A 14,153-nucleotide genomic window follows, 5' to 3' on the forward strand; every position below is an offset into this window, starting at 1 on the left:
TAGGGCATCTGAAAAATAAGGACGTCCACAGGGATGAGCTCCACTGAGCCCAGCAAGGGAAACACACAAGCAAATGCAGATAGTCCATGATGAATGACCTACAATTAAGTATGCTCCTAACATAGATACTAGGTCTCATAGGGTATAAATGCTACTGTAGTAGGTATGATATCCTCGGTCCCGGAAACATAAACCAGACGTCGGTCACCCGAGCATAGTTGTCACGTCGTCATAGTGATACAAGTCGGTGGAGGGGTGTCATGTCGATATATCGACATGTCGCCCGCCATGGCGATCATATCGACCATGTTTTATTGTTATTTTCTCTATTTTTAATGTCATTTAGTATGCTATAATATATACCCTATAACATAAAAAATTAACATGAAAGTGTACTACTAATCTACTATGGTTTAATTCATGAAAGTGTAATATCCATTAGGGTATATGAAATCATGGATTATCAAATAATTGATAGCAATAGTCTTGCTGATAATAAAGTTGAAAAATTATGAGAGTTGAGATATGATTCATATGAAAGTAACTACAAAAGTAACAAAACAAAAGAACAATTACAAGAACGTAATTTATATTGAGTGAATAAAGCTAATAAACAACCCATCTAAATAAAAAAAAAATTTGTTGATGTGAATATATGATTGTGTATTAGTCAATAGTATATTAGTGTTTTCTGTTTGATTTTTTTAATTTTTTTATGTTAAGGAAAAAGCATTAAAATAAAAAATGGTTAAAAAAAATTATTATTAAAAAATTAAGTTTTATAATTTGAAACAACCATGTCGCCCAATATGGCCATATGTCGTGGTATGGCGTCCATGGCGGCGCCATGGCGACGACATAGAGGCCATATCGATCGATATTCTTACATCATCCATATCAGTGGTCGATATGTCCACTTCTCTAGCGATATGACGCCATGGCGTCGATATGGCGAAGCCATGACAACTATGCACCCAAGCGATACCACTCTACCACAGTGAGGACCCGCTAGCTCAGGTATTACACATCTGACGCCAACGAACCCCCCCAAATGTTAACCCTACTGTTTGTTCCCATTCCTGCAATGTTCTTCGGATATGGGACAGTGAATGGCATCCCGGAATCATCCCTTTGAACCTACCACGGGTTATCCAACACCTCTCCCTTGTTGGTAAGGGCCGTAGCATTGGGTTCATGCCAATCCTAACCATATGCATTCTAACATGATGGCATATGAATCAATAATAGATAATAAAGCATTTCTGTCCAATAACATCAATATCAAGAACAACTCATAGAACACAAGTAATTTATACATATGCATCATGAACTGCAACCAAATATCATGCATCATCTAATGCAAAGAAGAAAGAAGCTATAAAACTACATGATCAATATATTAATATGATGCATGATATGGCAAACAATAACAAGCAGGAATTAATACACAAACACACTGAAATTAAGGCCAAAATTCCCTTACCTTAACTTGAAGAACAACTAGCCAAAAGGAGATCCCAATTCGCACAATAACCTCACCAACAGTAGACTTACAGCCCTAAAAAGACAATAATTACCGTGTATCAGACACTAGAGTAAGCCTAGATCAAACCCCTTATAATTAGGTTCAAAACAGAGTCAACAGGCTGAACCGGATTCAGACCTGGGACCAACCGGTCGACCGTAAGGTCACCTGCAACTCCATTTGGTGGATGAATCAGAAAGGGGGGGGTTTTGGCTGATAAGCTTGGATCTTGACATGCATGGACTGAAAACACCAAAAATGGGCTAGGGGAAGAAGGACATGGCCATTTGGGTCATTACAACCCAAATGCATGTCAATTTTGGGGATTAATCCAACAATTGTCTAATTTCCTAGGTTTAGGGCTGAATTGAGTTACCTCTTAGCAGAATTGAAGGAGAAGGAGAGATATTTAACAATTCAGACTTGGGGTTGTGTAACCTACCTCAAATTAGAGTGGAGCAAGCTGATGGCAGCCTCAAATCCAAGCCTTAGTGTTGAGATGTGTTACCCGATCTTATAAGGGTATTTTTGGTATTTTTTTTGTTGTTATTTCCCTATAGCTAATATGGTCGGCTATATGGGGCTATTTTTGTAATTCTGTTATTTTATGAAAGTTATAAATATGAGGGCTGAATAATCACATCGATTATTTTAGCCATTCTCTCAATTCCAGTTTTGTTAACATGGCATCAGAGCCAAATAACCTCTGATCTAGGTTTTCAAAACCCACCACCCTCCCCTCATTCGAATTTCCTCCCTTCCCTCCCTCTCTCTCTCGACCTTCTCTCTTCTTCTTCTTTTGGTTCTTCTTCTCACATCAGGGCAACACTAAGGGGGTGATCACAATGATCTAGCTGCTGCCCCAACTACTTCCAATTATGCCATTTTTTCAGATCGATGGGAGCTGCAGGACTGTCTGCGATTTGAAGATTTTGCCTCTTTTCTGAAGATCAGACCTCTACAAGTGGTTCGGCTGCTTCTTCCCTTGGAGAATCTTCTTCTGATAGTCATCTCAACCTCCATTCTCTTCATCAGCCTGTTTGAAGACCCCTCCCCCTTATCGATCTCTCTTCTCAGGGTTTTTTTCAAAACCCTGACACCATTCGATATTAGGGTTGGGCTGCTGGTTATTGCTGCCTCTGCTTGGTACCATTGCTGCATTCATTCAGCATCATTCCCAGCCTCCATATCTGGGATTTTTTGGCTTCCTTACAGCCCCTTTCTCTTGCAATTGATTTCTCCCTATATCGATTCCAGGGATTTTTTTTTTGGGCTTTTTGTGGAAGGTTGCTGCTTATTGAAGACTGCGGTTCCCTGCTACCATGACTGGTTCTGATTCTTCTTCAGCCTCTTCTGGCAATGATGGACAGCCCCGGACTGATTTACTGCCTCTTGCTGCCCCCATCAAGCTTGATGGCTCCAACTACCTGAAGTGGTCTCGGTCTACCTATCTGACAATAGCTGACCGTGGCCTTACAGGCCATCTTCTCGGGACAACTCCAAAACCTGAAGAAGAAGGTGCTCCACTCAACAAGTGGTTATCTAATGATGCGATGGTGATGTCCTACCTGATTCATTCTATGCAAGGGGATATATCCGATAATTTTCTCCTTCTGGAAACAGCCCAGGCTATATGGAATGGTGCCAAAGAGACTTATGGTCACACTGGGAATGATGCATAGGTCTATGAGATTCGAAAAAAGGCCAATGGGACTCCCCAACAGGAACTCTCTGTCTCCAAGTACTATGCTGCCCTCAAAAACTTACGGCAGCAATTGGATCACTACTCCGACTATCAGCCCTCTACTGCTACTGATCTGGCTGCCTATCGCAAACACGTCGAAAAAATACGTGTCTATGATTTTTTGGCAGGCCTAAATATGGAGTTTGAACCTATTCGGGTTCAGGTGCTTGGCCAATCTCCGTTTCCCACCTTGGAGCAGGCCTTTGCCATGGTTCATAATGAGGAATCTTGTCGGGCTGCCATGTTGCATTCCTCTATTGTTGATCGGTCGGCCTTGCAAGTTGCTTCTAATGTTTCTTCTTCTACCACTACTGATGGTGGTACTGCTGCCCATAAAGGCCCTGTCAAGTGTGAGCACTGTCACAAGCACTATCATACTAAAGCTCAATGCTGGAAGCTCCATGGGAAGCCTGCTGATTTTGAACAAAAGAAAGGCCGTGGGAAGTCCAAACCCAAGGCTCATATTGTTGATTCTTCTACTGCTGCCACTGCTGCCCCTTCATCTAACATTGGGCTTACTCAGGATGAGCTCCTAGCTTTCCGTCGCATGCTTCAGGCCTCTTCCGCTGCTCCTACTACGCCACCTGCACTTGCTGATCCTGGTTCTCATTTTGCCTCAGGTATTCCAGTCAATAGTCTGTGTGCATTGGCTGTATCCAATCCTTGGATTATTGATTCTGGTGCTACTGACCATATGACTGGCTCCTCCCATGTGTTTCATCTTTATTCTCCATCTTCTGGCAAAGACAGTGTTCGAGTAGCTAATGATTCCCTTTCTCCTATTAATAGGAAGGGTTCCATACGCTGCTCTCCTACCCTTTCCTGAAAATCTGTTTTGCATGTTCCTTTATTTTCTACCAACCTTATCTCTATTAGTAGTCTTACTAGAGATCTGAACTGCAAACTGACATTTTTCCCTTCTCATTGTGTTATACAGGATCTGGAGACGGGGCACACGATTGGGACTGGTAAGATGCAAGGTGGTCTCTACGTCCTTGACACGGGTCAGCCTTCTCCTTTGCATTCGGCTTCCTCTACAACTCATCATTTACAGTCCACCTCGTCACCTGACCTTCATCTCTGGCACTGTCGGCTTGGTCACCCATCCATTAGTACCTTAGCTTTTTTGTTTCCAGACTTACTCAAAAATTGTAATAGGAATGAGTTTTTATGTGAGGCTTGTGTTTTGGCCAAACAGACTCGTTCCAGTTATTCTTCATTAAATAAAAGAAGTGAGTTTCCTTTTGCTTTGGTTCATTCTATTGTGTGGGCTCTGCCCGTTGTAATTCCATTTTTGGTCATAGATGGTTTGTCTCCTTTATAGATTGTTATACTCGTACCACTTGGGTTTACCTGATGAGCCATAAAAGTGAGGTCTTACGCTGTTTTCAGTTGTTTCATCGTATGGTTCAAACCCAATTCAATGCCACCTTGCGCATTTTACGCAGTGATAATGGCAAAGAATACATGGAGGGTCAGTTCCAACTTTATTTGGCTGCCCATGGTATTGTCCATCAGACCAGCTGTGTTGACACACCTGCCCAGAATGGGGTTGCTAAGAGGAAAAATCGACATCTCCTTGAGGTAGTTCGGGCCATTATTTTTGCACGGCAGGTCCCTTCCCAATACTGGAGTGATGCCATTCTTACCGTTGCTTACCTCGTCAACCGTGTGCCTACCCGTGTCCTTGATGGTCATTCCCCCGTTGCTCTCCTTCAGGGTTTGTCATCCTTTGTGGTTCCCCCCAAAGTTTTTGGTTGTGTCTGCTATGTCCGCAATCATCATCCTCATGGGAAATTTGATCCACGGAGCATTTGGTGTATTTTTCTGGGCTATTCTACGACTCAGAAATGATACAAATGTTATCATCCTCCTACTCGCCGTACATTTATCTCCATGGATATTGTCTTCCATGAATCCTTGCCATACTATTCCTAGACATCTCTTCAGGGGGAGCAGGGTCAGGTTTTTGAAGACGTGTCTGCTATTCTTCCGGCTCCTATTCAGGGGGAGCCCTCTGTAACTTCAGCTCCTACAGTGGTTCCTCATCAGGGGGGCGTAGACCAGTCAGTCAAATCCCTATTGATAAAGTATATACCCGGGAGCGCACAGGACAGGTTGAGACTGCCACAACCACCATACCACCTCTACAATTGTCTGCACCTGATCCAGATTCAGACCCTGCTACATCACCTGGTAAGGATCCTTCTCTTGATTTACCTATTGCTGTCCGTAAAGGCGTTAGGTCATGCACCCAACACCCCATCTCCAATGTTGTTTCCTATGATGCTTTATCTCCTTCCTATCGTGCATTTGTTTCTTCTCTTTCCTTTGTTTCTATTCCTCAGAATTGGCAGGAGGCGATTGCAGATCCAAAGTGGAAAGCAGCCATAATGGAAGAAATGACGGCCTTACTTAAAAATGAGACATGGGAGCTAGTTGTTCCTCCTTCGGGTAAGAGACTAGTCGGGTGCAAATGGGTATTTGTTGTCAAGCAGAAGCCAGATGGAACAGTGGATAGATATAAAGCTAAGCTTGTGGCCAAAGGCTTCGCTTAGACTTATAGGATTGACTACCAGGAAACATTTGCCCCTGTTGCGAAGTTGAACACTGTCAGGGTTTTACTGTCTTGTGCTGTCAATCTTGGTTAGGATCTACAGCAATTGGATGTTAAAAATGCATTCCTTCATGGAGAGCTGGAAGAGGAGGTTTATATGGAAGTTCCTCCAGGTTTTTCTTCTTACAAGAATCATGGGAAAGTTTGTAGACTAAAGCGGGCACTATATGGGTTGAAGCAATCCCCACAGGCATGGTTTGGTAGGTTTCATAAAGCCATGGTCTCTTATGGATACAAACAGAGTAATGCTGATCACACTCTGTTCATCAAGTGAAAGGGAGAAAAGGTCACTCTTCTTATAGTTTATGTTGATGACATAGTTGTGATTGGTAATGATGCAGATGAAGTTTCTCACCTGAAGGCTTTCTTGGGACAGGAATTTGACATAAAAGACCTAGGACAATTAAGATATTTTCTTGGGATTGAAGTTGCCCGTTCTCCAAAGGGCATCTTTCTCTCCCAAAGAAAGTATGTTCTAGATTTACTATCAAAAACTGGTTTGCTTGGCTGTCATCCTTGTGACACTCCTTTGGAAGCTATTACCCGTCTACAAGAGAAGGATGGTGAACCTGTTGATAAGGGTAGATATCAACGATTGGTGGGAAAACTAATTTATCTCTCCCACACTAGACCAAATATTGCCGTTGTTGTAAGCCTAGTAAGTCAGTTCATGCATGATCCCTATTCCACTCATATGGTTGTTGTTCTCCGTATTCTCCATTACTTAAAATCAGCTCCAGGAAAAGGGATCCTTTTGTCTCCTCATGACCATCTTCGCATTGAGGCTTATACAGATGCTGATTGGGGTGGTAAACCAGACAGGAAATCAACCTCCGACTATTGTACCTTTGTTGGAGGAAACCTGGTAACATGGCGGAGTAAAAAACAAAATGTTGTGGCAAAATCCAGTGCTGAAGCTGAATTCCGTGCCATGGCCCAGAGCATATGTGAGTTATTGTGGCTTCAGAGTTTACTCCTAGATATTCGTGGTTCTGTTCATCTTCCAATGATGTTGTACTGCGACAACAAAGCAGCGATTAGCATTGCCCACAATCTAGTACAACATGACCGTACCAAGCATGTGGAGATTGACAGACACTTCATCAAGGAGAAGTTAGAGAGTGGGCAGATTTGTATCCCTTTTGAAAAGTCTGGAGATCAACTAGCTGAAGTCTTCACCAAAGGGTTGAGTGGGAAGTTGTTTTATCCTAGTCTAGTCAAGTTGGGCATGTGTGATATCTATGCCCCAACTTGAGGGGGAGTGTTGAGATGTGTTACCCGATCTTATAAGGGTATTTTTGGTATTTTTCTGTTGTTATTTCCCTACAGCTAATATGGTCGGCTATATGGGGCTATTTATGAAATTCTGTTATTTTATGAAAGTTATAAATATGAGGGCTGAATAATCACATCGATTATTCTAGCCATTCTCTCAATTCCAGTTTTGTTCACACTTAGTTATTGTTCCAAGTACTTAGCTCCCCTTCTCTCTTCTTCCTTCTTCTTTCTCTCCTCTTCCCCTTTGCTGAAATCGATTCTTGTTTTCAGCCTTGGAAAGAAATAAAATCTAAGGCTAAGGATCTCTTATATACTAATGCCCTACTGAGGCATGTTTACCTTGGTTGGTCAAATCAGTTTTGTAAATGTGTTTCTCAAATCTAATTATGTATAGAAATAACTACATAATTAGCTATATCTAAGTCATAAGGGTGATGTCATGTGACACAAGTGGGAATCCAGCTGGGGTAAACTACGGGAAGTTAGATTCCACACTGAGGAGGTGGGTCCCACAAGAGGAAATTACTATTCTGCCCCTACTATACTATTTAAGCAAATATACAATATATATAGTTACAAGAATGGATTTTTTACCTAGGATCTGGCCTAAGAGATCGGGAGCTTCTGCATGTGCTCGTCCAAGCACGTTTGACATATGTAGCTCAGATGCAGGGACCCGGCAGGGCCTTCGGATTCCAAGATGGCTAGCTGTGTTGGCTCCCCGGAATCTTCCATAGGTGAGTCGAGGAGTTGGTCCGAATCCTCCACCGATGCAGTCCACAGCATTGAGGCAAGCATTGGCACTGAACCAGAACCTAAAATCACACAAGTTCTAAAGTTCAAATTTATAGTGAATTTCACATTTGGTGCAGCTTAAGATCTGATCCTCTTCCTTGCAAAATCTATGAATTCTTGATCCTCAGGTACCTGCAATAGAGATGGCTTCAATTAAATCCCATTTGTTTATTTCTTATCACGAAAACATCATTCCGTCCCTCAAACAGAAAATATGCTACTTTATTGTGAAATTCCGATCATCCAAAGCATGGGGTCACCGGGTCAGACTGGAATGGAAGAAGCTCTATACCTGTTCTGCAACGAACAGCTCTATAAGTCCACCGGTCACCGGAATTAAAACCCTTGTCCATATCGGTCCCTGCATTGGGATCGAGAGAGTAAAAGTGCCATGTAATGCTGGAGGAGAAAAGTAGAAACAGAATAGAGGAAACACTCATATCAGAAGCATTTGAACTGGAACTGGAACTGTTTGAGATGTTCATCCGTCTGGGTTGGTTCGATAGTAAGGTGTCTGCATAAATTCTGTTTTAATTTACAGACTTGCACTGTCGGATTCGTGGTTTATTGATCGATTTAGACGAGAATGTTTAAAGTTAACGTACCCAGGGCTGGTCTTCTCTCTGCTGGAGGAGGAACAGGGCTGGTTTGCCTCTTCGCTGGAGACAAGGATGGTGAGGTTTGGGGAAGACGATTGATTTGTTAAGGGTAGGATGAAAGGGTAAAAGAGTCATTTCATGTCCAAAGTAAAGCCCACGTCATCACTTAACGTTTATTTCCTAACGGACTGTTACTTTTGGTTTTTTTTTTTTTAAATAGAGGGGGTGTATAAGGTGGTTTCTTGAAACCACGGGTTTATTATTACTTTAGGCAAAGTATAGGCAGTGTACGCGTAATTTTCCCTATAGAAATACAAGTAAGATTCCCTCATCTTGCTTGATACAATGATTTGCAGATTCAATATTTATCGTAGCACATAAGTCTCTCAAGTCCTAAAATATCAAGCCAAAGTATCATGTCAATACATCTTACGGTCATATATTACCAACCATAATACATATAAATATACTTAGTATATTAAATTACAATATATTCTTAAAATATAAAAGACTCAAATGTAAAATAATAAAACAAATATACCTAATATTATTATGTTATAAAATTTTATGTTACTCAATAAAATGATAAAATATTCATGACCTGCTTGCGGGGCATATTCATAGAAAAAAAAAAGCGCTTGGACAAGTGATATACGCAGGTCTTGTCTTGTTCTCTTTTGACTTTTCACCTTTCTAACTCCTGCCAAAGGTGCGATGGGTTCGGGTGGCCTAACGAGATCAGTATAGCTGGTCTTTTTCATATGAATGGGAAAGAAGAGTGGGCTTAGGAGTACTTATTATACGCTTTCAGTTTCAGAAAGCCTACTTAAAAATCATAACTAATCAACCAAAGATAAAAATTCTGAAGTTTTAGTGTTCTACAGTTTACTAGATTTTGTAGGAGGTCAAAACTCTGTGCAAATGTTAAGTCAATTGGAGAAATGTAAATTACGTGTCTAAGCCTCACTGCCGTACTGAAATTTAAAATCTCTTCCGTGTTTTGTGTCTACAGATGGATGTTCAAAAAACTCAAAAGCATTTCATAAACCAAAAGAGGTCCTGCATTCATGGATTTACGTGTCCAATTTTATTTTTGAGTTTTCAGTCATCATATCAGTTACATACATTCCTTAAATTTCATGGGTGGCTCACCCTCCACGGAATATGTGGACAGACATACCTAGTTCAGCCATGTGGAAGAATTTTGTGGCAATTCTGAGTGTTGGGTATCTAGGGAATGCTCTGGATTGACCGCATGCCAAATTTCAAACTCAAACTGAATCATATACCCTCTGATGCATCCCTCTCTATAGTTCAGGCATTTGTTCACCCTTTTGGTAGTCCTGTATTTTTCAATGTTTTATTTTGCTCCATTCGAGCTGAAACTTTACATGTGAATAGGGGACCTTGTAATGTAAACTAATCCCGAGCTAGAAATCCAGTGACGGATTAGTACTTAACAGGATCACAGAACAGGTTTTATAAAACCCAAATAGGGAGAAATTTTGTAGCTTCAGTCAAACTAATTAGAATAGTCTAGAATTACGATCGATGGGTCTGTTCTGCTGGTAGAATTGGCCTGTAAAATCTGAACTGATACTGTTAACAGAACCGCGATGCTTTGAAGAGCCCCACTGTTGTAAGGACTGTTGACAGCAGGATCAGAATTGCATAATCGACCAGGAGAATTCTGAGAAACAAGAACAGTATTCCGGAGGGAATAAAACCAGAAATTACTGAAAGCATTCTGAACCCAACTCATTCAGAATATTGCAGAACTTTGTAACCAGTAGCAGACCAGAAAATTGACAGAAAATAGAATAGCCGGAGGGTTTAGAAATTGAGTAAATCTGACCTGTAATTCTGGCAGAGAGATAGAAAGATAGATTGATAAACAGGCTAGAAATCTACCAAAAACACCCCTGAATCCACAGCAGCAAAGGAAAACTTAAGAAAAACTGAAAGCTATATTTCACAAATTTGTGTCTGAGGCCATAGGCCACTGCATTTATTTATTGAATTCATAAACTTACTCTCTAGCAAGTCCTAAACTGATTTGGAATAATCAACTAGACCAGTATTTGACACGTTTACTCAAACCAGGACTCTAAAAACAGAACATAGGCTTAAAAGAAATCTGGACTCAAAATTCCTAATGATTCTAGACTTGACATAGCTAACTACTAACATAAAAAAGACTTTTAACTAATCTCTTAGTCCTGGCTTCTATCCATATTATAGGCCTAAAAAGTACCTCATTACAATGAAAACTCATTGGACCAAAGGCCCAATATGTATAGAACCCAATCCAAGGTTTGTTACCACTAAAAATAAGCCCCCTTTTTTTATTTATTTATCTACACACCTTGGGGTCTACCTGTTCATAAAATTTCAGTCCCATCAGATTTGCCACATGGCAGAACTAGGTTCCTGTCCATAGGTTTAATGGTTGGCGAGGTACCCACAAACTCCCAACCCTTTTGAGTTATTTCTATCAGTGTTCTTTTGTCTTTTAGTTTGATTTTTGGTGCCACTTGAAAGCTTATTTGGTTACCTTTCCAGCAAGGCCATGAAATCAGTTTTGGGAATTTATGGCCAATTTACCAGCAGATTGTCAAATTGTGGTGAGATTTTTAGTTTATTGTCTATTGTTTAGACTATTTTGAGTGTTTGGATCAAAATCCTTGCCATTGCACCATTGCAAGGCTAGGATTTCAGTTTCAGTATAAACTTCAGTCTCCATGGAAGTGGATGTGCTTTTTGGAAAATAACGGACATCCATGAAAATTTTCTGAGAAGAATGGAAATCCATAGAAATCTATGAATATGATTGAACTTTTAGATGAACTTTAGGAAATCATAAAATGAGCACCTTGTAGATATAATACTGAGAAACCACCATGGGAACGAGACAACCATCTACAATGGTAAATGGTTTAAGATGCACATACGTGAAATAATAGGTTCATAAATAAAATACATACCCGACTAGGATAATCACTACATATAAAAGGCAATACATGAACATACACTGATACACTTACATTCTCACGTCAAGACTACTATATTATTTGTCTAATAGACCATGCTACACTTATTGTCAATTTTTTTTGGTACTTTGTTCATTGAAGTTTTTTATCATTTACAGTAAGAGGACCTTGCCAATATGGTTAGTATGTTGGCAAAGCCTTCCTGAACCCGTATGGTCTTTATTGAATCCTGTCTTGATCTCTATCGTGCATAGATAGAGATTCTGCTGATGTTTCAGTTTCACTATTAAGGTATGCAGATCCTGTTGATGTGTTTTCACACCATCCCAAAACATGCTTCAGTATATCCTGTCAAATTCTAGTAAAGAAAAACTAATTAGAATAGTGGTCTTTGATAACATTGACTTTGTTAGAAGTGGTCAAGTTGCTTTCATACTTTTATAGTTTTGGTCCTGAATTCCTGATTGAAGTGGAAATAAGTCAACCAAATTAGTTCATTTTCAACAAACCTTGGAACGATGGCTATTTATAATTTAAACATATAACTTTATGGTCAAATCTTCAGTAAAAAAATAGTTGTGCCAATAAACGTGAAATCTTCAGTAACAAAGTAGTTGTGCCGAATGCCAATAAATGTGACAGTAGTCTTGTATGCTCAGTGTATCCTCGGTAATCATCAATGTCTCACCATGTATTAAATATTATGGCTATACATGCTATTCATCACATTTGGCTTGACCGTAACCTTAGAAGATGGACTACCAACTCCAGATCCTTTAATCAGATTTGGTATTCCACCTCCTTTGATATCAGAAGCAGACTTTTGTCAGTCCCTCTTCGTTTTACTGATTCCCTTAGAAGTAGACACATTGCAACTTCTTGGAATATCCCCCTTTAAGGGCTGTATTTTGTTCTCTGTCTCTTTCTTCCCTTTGTTTGTAAGTGCTGTAATTTTCTATTTTCTCTTGTTTTCCCTTTTGGGGCTTTCTCTCTTTGGTTAATGAATTTTTCTTCATCCAAAAATATATATATATATTATGGCTATATTGTTTGTTATGCAGTAATGACCATATGGTGGATTGCTTATAGACAGAGTGTTTTTGTATTTCTTTTATGGCCTAATGTTTGAAATCTTATGGTGTTAGGATGTACACCTTTGCACTGGGCTGCATTAAAAGGAAACATGGAGGCATGCACTATACTTGTTCATGCAGGGTCAAAGCAAGAATTAATGGTTAAAGATAATGCTGGATTCACCCCTACTCAGCTTGCTTATGATAAAGGTCAACGGCATGTCGCTTTTTTACTTGTACGTAAACTACTTATTGTTCATTTTTTTACTAATGATCTAATCACCTAAGCCAACCTTGTATTTCGAAGATTTCTGCAGCACTGAAACTGGAATGAGTGATCTCAGTCAAATAAAGCATACAAGTGAAATCACCTTACATCAACTGAAATTTGTAACCATGGTTTCTTGATAAGGAAACTTGTGTCTGGTTTTATGATTTGGTAATTGATTAATTTTTTACAATCAATTAAGAAAGGGAAAAGGCGTCGTTCGGATTCCTTTACATGTCTCTTCACAAAGCACTGGGACCCACATACTCCATTAAAAACCGCCCTATTTGACAGTTCAAAACCCTCCATGCCAATTGGTGCAAAACTGCACACGGGCAACGGAGGAAACCCTCTCCCATTAAAAGATAACCTGAATTGATTAAATTACTGTTGTTCCTATATTTCATCAATACCTTTTCCATATGGCATATGCCTTTGGTGTGTTTGAGAAACATGTTCCTATGAGCAAGAATAATCTTAGATCAATGTCTTACACGATTGTCAATATTTCCTACTGCCTTCTTTTTTGTTATTTTTGTTTATAATTTTGTGTCTTCAAATTGTATAGTCAAATGCACAGCGGACAGCTGGCAGTTTCTTTGGAGGCAAGGTGTGCTTTGGAAGGATAGAAAATATTGGATATGCCCCAATTCTGTTGTTCATTATAGTACTTCTCATTGTCCTCTTCATCAACTCAGTTCTTGGAGGTTTGTAGATTTGGTGTTCATATATTCATTCAAAGTGAAACCTCATAAATGATTTGTGTGGTTAATTACTAACTTCTTGGTGATTGTGCAGTTCCTGGTTTAACAAAGGTTACTGCTATTGTTGGACTTTGGGGGTGGATTGCTGTTTCTCTTGCGATTTGTGCACTAATGATGTTTTATAGATGTAGCAGGTAACTCTTAAGTTGCTCTACCAGTGATCTCTAATTTTATTAGGGTATGAAAAGAGTATCTTTTTTCTTCACTATTGAAACAAGGCATATCAGTGTTATGTTCTTCATTACAGTCCTGCGAAGGCTAGACAATATGCTTGAAATGGATCTGGTAACTTAAATACATAGCCACTATCTTGCGTTCAACATTTTAGTGCATGCCAGATGGGCCAGACTAGATACCCCCCCCCCCCCCACACCACCCCAAAAAAAAACTTAAAAAAAACAGAGGTTTTCAGTACTTTTAGTCTACAATAGTAGTAGATTTTATTTGCAGGGTTTGAATATCTCCTGTTTTCACGGCCAACATCTTGACATCAAAGCAGT

General features: G+C 39.9%; 1 protein-coding gene across 1 annotated transcript in view; it reads left to right on the forward strand.

Annotated features, from left to right (window-relative positions):
• The window catches only part of LOC122658161 (probable protein S-acyltransferase 23), a 36,220-nt gene that overhangs the window by 13,415 nt on the left and 8,652 nt on the right, over nt 1–14,153 (forward strand). The window contains exons 5-7 of the mRNA XM_043853067.1: nt 12,694–12,857; nt 13,458–13,596; nt 13,688–13,787. Coding sequence (XP_043709002.1) covers nt 12,694–12,857; nt 13,458–13,596; nt 13,688–13,787 — 403 coding nt within the window. The remainder of the gene's footprint in view (nt 1–12,693; nt 12,858–13,457; nt 13,597–13,687; nt 13,788–14,153) is intronic.

The sequence above is a fragment of the Telopea speciosissima genome, chromosome 4 (genome assembly GCF_018873765.1).
Source record: "Telopea speciosissima isolate NSW1024214 ecotype Mountain lineage chromosome 4, Tspe_v1, whole genome shotgun sequence".
Lineage (NCBI taxonomy): Eukaryota > Viridiplantae > Streptophyta > Magnoliopsida > Proteales > Proteaceae > Telopea > Telopea speciosissima.